The following is a 5,920-nucleotide window of genomic DNA, read 5'->3' on the forward strand; positions in this document are numbered from 1 at the left end:
AATCATTTTATTTATATTATATTATATTTATTATTTGTTTATTTTAAATATGTATCTTATTCTTTGTTTTATACATGTCTTTATTGAAATACATAAATTCTAATAAATTTTAGATTTTTGTTTGTTTTAATTACAATACATTAAACTGGTAAAAACCAATATGTTAATTAACCTAATGGACAGATAAATTTAAATAAAATTTAATCATTTAACTGTCAACAAAAAACTTAATTGATTAGTAATGTTTTTGTATTTGTTATTGTACACTTACAATATATGCAAAATTTGATATATAAGTTGATGTAAAATATACGTGTACTTATATTTAGTTTATTTTTTAATAATTTGATATATATGCATATATATATATATATATATATATGTTAATAGTGATATATGATTAACCTGGTAAAAATCAGTATGTTAATTAACCTAATGAACCAATAAATTTAAATAAATTAATTATCAACAAAAGTTTTATTTGATTAGTATTAATGCTTTATTTTTGTATTTTTTTAATGTACACTTACAATTAATTTTAATTATATATATATACAAAATATGATATATAAATTGATGTAGAATATATGTGTACTTATATTTAGTTTATTTTTTAACAAATTGATATATATATATTAACATTGAAATATGAGTTATTAGTTATTAATATATTTTAAAATTGGCTAAACATAAATATTTATTGAGAAATTTTATTTTAAATGATGATATAAAAATTATTAGTCATTACTATATTTAGAAAACCTTGCCAAAAAATAGAAATCTATAAGTTTTTATATAAAACCATCAAACAAGCAAATGAATTAACAATGTTTTTTAAGTTTTACTCGCAACCCGAATAAATTAATAAGTTAATATTATAACTAAAATCAATGAAACTAAAAGAAAAATAAAGCAACTCTTAACTGTAAATAAATAGTAATAATAAACTAATTTATATGGTTCTTAGGTATAACCAAAAACCAAACCACATTTTCTATTTTCGTCTCGTTTAACTCGGTTGGGTTTTACTAGATTTGACATCACTATTTTCCACATTTTTTTAAATTGAAAAATTATTTGAAATACATTATGTTGAATATCACTTTTCAAAAATACATTCTATTAATTTTTGAACTCAGTGATAATTGTTTAGAATTTGGTATCAAATTAGAATTTTACCATTTATTTAATATATGGTGCCAAATAACACTGTGTATTTGTATAAATAGCCAATTTACCATTTTGACCCCAAGTTTAGACTCCTCATTCCAAGACATCTCACACAAAAGGGTATGAAAAGTAGACGAAGAAATGTATTTGATTTTACAAAGATGTTAGATGGTTGTACAGCTCTGTCTCAGTCACACCACTAAATAAAGTTTCATCACAAAAATAAAATACATATACTAATCTTCTTTTTTACACAGATCGCCTTTACCCTTCTCAGTTTCTCTTCACCATCTCAGTTATCATATAACCAAAGAACTTATCTCTATTGCTTCTTTTCGGCGGGAACATTTATCATTACTTAAAACAAACCCTCTGATCCGCTTAGAGTTGTTGCATATCTACTCTCAGTACAGAGCTTCCCATGGTGCTCCGATTAAGTTAAGTGCAGTTGCTGCGATATGAGATGGCATGAGTCCAGCTTCAGCCATTTGGTCAGCTGGTGAGCCGTGGTCGATGTACCGATCAGGCAACACCATTGGTCTCCACTGATACATTGCCAAAATTACAAAACCATTAAGAGATCAAGAAGACACAAGCAAAACTTATTAGGAATATATATGTAAAAAAAAAAAAAAAAAAACCTTGAGCTTCCCATCGAGAAGACCATCAAGAGCAAGAAACTGAACAACGTGGGATCCAAACCCGCCAATGGAACCTTCTTCAACCGTGATCAGTACCTCGTGCGACTTAGCTAAGCTGCGAATAAGAGCACGGTCCAACGGCTTGCAGAAACGTGCATCTGCCACGGTTATGTTTAGTCCACGTTCTTGGAGCATCACTGCTGCTCCTAAACAGCTCTGAACCGCTGAGCCATAACCCAACAACGCAACCCTCTCGCCTTCTTTTAAGATCCTACCTTTCCCAACCTCAAGTGGAATACCTTTGTTTCCTGGAGGTAATGCGACCCCAATACCGTTACCTCTAGGATAACGGAAACAAGAAGGACGGTCATCAATAGCAGAAGCGGTTGCAACCATGTGAAAGAGCTCAGCTTCATCTGATGGAGCCATCACTATCATATTGGGAAGACAAGCCATAAACGTAACATCAAAAGCTCCACAATGTGTTGGACCATCAGCTCCCACAAGTCCAGCTCTATCCATTGCAAATCTCACCGGTAGTTTCTGCAAATCAACATCATGTACAACCTAGAAAAAAAAAGACCCCATCACATATTCTGTTAGTCTTTTAACAAATGTTTCATTTGAAAGTTATAATGATCAAAGAATGTTGTGAACTTCTTTTTGATGGTATCCCGGATCTATGGAAGGACCAAGACCAGAATGTTGTGAACTTGCCTGGTCATAAGCTCGCTGCATGAAAGAAGAATAGATTGCACAGAAGGGCTTAAGACCTTCACATGCTAAACCAGCAGCAAAAGTAACTGCATGTTGTTCCGCTATCCCCACATCGAAACATCTTGTCGGGAATCGACGTTGGAAGAGATTTAACCCAGTCCCACCTCCCATAGCTGCATGAATCGCAACCACGTCTTTGTCCACTTCTGCTTCCGCAACCAAAGCCTCCGCAAAGTAAGTTGTGTAAGACTGAGTCTTGTTACTACTTTTGAACTGTTTACCAGTTGCTGGATCAAATTTCACAACACCTGAAAGAAAAAAAAAGAATCAGTAAGTCTATCACACTTCCTTAATAACTATAGAAAAAAAAATTATCCATTACACGTCTATTTACCGTGGTACTTGTCATCAGCTCTCTCTGCGTAAGGATAGCCACGACCCTTCTCTGTTACAACATGAATAAGTACAGGTCCTGTGGTTCTGGCACTCTTAACTTCTTTAAGAATGGCTACCATATCATCTATGTTGTGCCCATCAACTGGACCAATATAGTACAGACCAAGTTCTTCAAAGAGTGTCGATCCCGTCCCGCTTATCATTCCTCGAGCATACTCATCTACCTTAGCAGCCAATTGGTGCATTGGCCCGCCTATTTGCTTTGTCACACCCTTTATACAACAACAAAAGCTAAAATCTTCATTCACTTCATAAAGATTAGGAATCTTTATAATATATATATATATACACTTGCCTTTGCGACTTCTCTCAACTCTCTGAGAGCTGGGTTAGACTGCAACCGACTAAGAGCACTGCTCAAGGCTCCAACAGGTGGACTTGGTCCATCCAAAGTAGCAGTAGGTAATGAGACTTGCTTGTTGTCATTGAGAATGACAATCATATCAGAGTCTAGATATCCAGCGTTGTTCATTGCTTCATAAGCTTGCCCTGCTGTCATAGCACCATCACCAATCACAGCAACCACATTGTTGCTCTTCCCTTTCAAATCCCTTCCTACAGCCATTCCTGTAAGTAAAACCCAAACACTTCTGATTCAGACTTGTTTTTCTTGTTACCGCAACACAAGGCAAATTAAAAGACAACACCAAAGGGATTTTGCTTACCTAAGCCAGCAGATATTGTGGTTGAGCTATGTCCGGTACCAAAGCAATCATGTTCGCTCTCTCCTCGCTTGGTGAAACCTGAGAGACCATTGGTTTGCCTCATCGTCGGCATCTTCCCTCTTCTCCCGGTAAGAATCTTGTGAGGATAAGACTGATGACCAACATCCCAAAGAATCTTGTCCTGTGGAGTGTTGAAAATGTAGTGAAGAGCCACAGTGAGCTCCACAACACCAAGACTTGACCCCAAATGTCCACCGGTTTTTGAAACGTTGAAGATCACATCTGATCTCAGCTCATCAGAGAGTTGTTTCAGTTCCTGCGAATGAGTTAAAACCATAAATAATGAAGCTTAAATACAAATGGATCAAGTCTTGAGGCTGATTCAATTTTTTTTTTTTACCTTGATGGAAAGATTTTTCATGTGGATTGGGTAATTGATTGTGTCAAGCAATGGAGTTGGTGGTCTGTTTGAGTAATATTCTCCCTTCTCTACAAGTGAAGCATTCACTTTTACCTTTCTGTTTGACTGTACACACAAACCAAAATCAACAACAAGATGAGAACAAAAACTACAACCAAAGAGGCAAAGTCACTGGTCTAATTTCACAGCAGGTTCAATAAACTAACATAGAAAAAGGGTCGAACTTGTTTGACTTCTGTCAAAAATGAAGTAAACGCATTATTTAATTCAAGATTTTGCCAAATGGGTTACTACAAAAATCACAACAAAAAGGCTAAAATTGACCTTATAATCCAACAAAGTTCTAGAATCATATATACATGGATGACAAGAGACGAGAGAGAGAGAAGTGAATCTTACATGGGAATTGTTGGGTCTGCGACATGGTGATGGAAGATCTGTAGCCAAAGATCTAGAAGAAGACAGAGAAGTTTGTTTACAAGAATCTGTTAAAACACCTTTGGCTATTATGTAAGAAGGAAAAGCAAATGCAGACAGAGCCATTAAAGAAAGGAATAGACTTTAAAAACTTGGGTAAGAAAAATGTAAGTTAGATCAGATGATTTATGAGGAACAAAGAGAATCTAATTAGGAAAACTGAGGTTATCAAGAACAGTGAAAAATCAATAAGTGTACTTTTAGAATCCACTAAAAGTGATGATAACATGTGGTGATGGTGGTGACAGTGGTGGAGAGTTGAAGAAGAGAAAAGATGAGACTTTTTGTAATAAAACGACAAGAAAGCTAACTTCGTGGACTATGAATTTTCCAAGTAATGGTGTTTGGTATTTATAACAGTGAGATGGTGCGTGATCCGCAGGGACGTTGAGGTTTTGGTTGGTCCACGTCAACCAAGAAATCCTACTTTTAGATAGATATTGATAATTCATTATAGTGTGTATATATTACTACCTATTTTGTTTTATTTTCTTTTATATGCTTTTTTAATAAAAATGTGAAAATAATGGCTGCTTCATTCATGGAATGTTTTTCTTACAACTAATGTACCAAAGATTAGAAAGATTATTGTTATATAAAGAAATATCCTAGCCAAATAAAACTCGTCTAAATAACAAGAATATATTGGACCCATTTATTTTCCATTCTAAAATAACTTTTTAAATATTTTTTTAACTCAACTCTATTTTTCATTCTATAATAAAATAATTATGAAATTATTTTTAAAATATAATGATGCAATTTTTTGTGCTTTAACTCTAAAATATATAGGATTAGGGTAGAATTTCACATTACTATGTTATTACTCTTTTTGAAATTGAAAAATAGGATAATATATTAGAGATATACTCTAAAACAAATGTTTCTTCCAGTCATCGTTCGTGTATACATGATTTTAGTATTTACAATTTTCAAAAAATAAAAAAATACATTTAAAAGTATCTTAAAATACATATAGCATAATTCAATTAAAATATTAGGTTTATTAAAGAACTAACATGTTTTTATCATGTGATGTCATTACAAAATAATAATTACACTAGTATATCTAGCACTAGTATTTTTTTTTTTCAAAGCTAGCACTAGTATATACCTGGTATATACATCATAATTTAATAAAATACTATATTTAATAAATAACTAATAGGGCAAATCTTCAAAATAGCACATTTCTAAGTTTATATCACAAAAATAGCACTCAAAAACTAAAATGACCAAAATAGCACCTTTCTAAGTTTATCCTTTGAAAATTTTAATTTTTTTCTTTTTCAAATTTTGAAATCTTATCCCCAAAACCTCATTTCTCAACTCTAAACCCTAAACCCTAAACTCTAAACCCTAAATCCTAAACC

General features: G+C 32.9%; 1 protein-coding gene across 1 annotated transcript; it reads right to left on the reverse strand.

The window, feature by feature from the left end:
* Positions 1–1,289: 1,289 nt before the first annotated feature.
* LOC106309119 (1-deoxy-D-xylulose-5-phosphate synthase, chloroplastic) lies at positions 1,290–4,870 on the reverse strand. Its single transcript, XM_013746189.1, has 8 exons — positions 4,470–4,870; positions 4,050–4,175; positions 3,650–3,965; positions 3,280–3,551; positions 2,923–3,196; positions 2,529–2,836; positions 1,812–2,378; positions 1,290–1,715 (listed from the first exon to the last, which is right to left on the reverse strand). Exons 1-8 carry the CDS (start codon positions 4,611–4,613, stop codon positions 1,575–1,577), a joined length of 2,148 nt encoding a protein of 715 aa, XP_013601643.1. The 5' UTR covers positions 4,614–4,870; the 3' UTR covers positions 1,290–1,574.
* Positions 4,871–5,920: the final 1,050 nt, after the last annotated feature.

Source organism: Brassica oleracea, chromosome C1 (genome assembly GCF_000695525.1).
Source record: "Brassica oleracea var. oleracea cultivar TO1000 chromosome C1, BOL, whole genome shotgun sequence".
In the NCBI taxonomy this organism is placed as follows: Eukaryota; Viridiplantae; Streptophyta; class Magnoliopsida; order Brassicales; family Brassicaceae; genus Brassica; species Brassica oleracea.

Coding starts and splice junctions, on each gene's coding strand:
- LOC106309119 (XM_013746189.1), bottom strand. CDS start 4,613: ATGGCTCTGTCTGCATTTGCTTTTCCTTCTTACATAATAGCCAAAGGT. Junction 3,197..3,279: donor AGTTGAGAGAAGTCGCAAAG/GCAAGTGTATAT, acceptor TGTTGTATAAAG/GGTGTGACAAAGCAAATAGG. Junction 2,379..2,528: donor TGCAGCGAGCTTATGACCAG/GCAAGTTCACAA, acceptor TTTTTTTTCTAG/GTTGTACATGATGTTGATTT.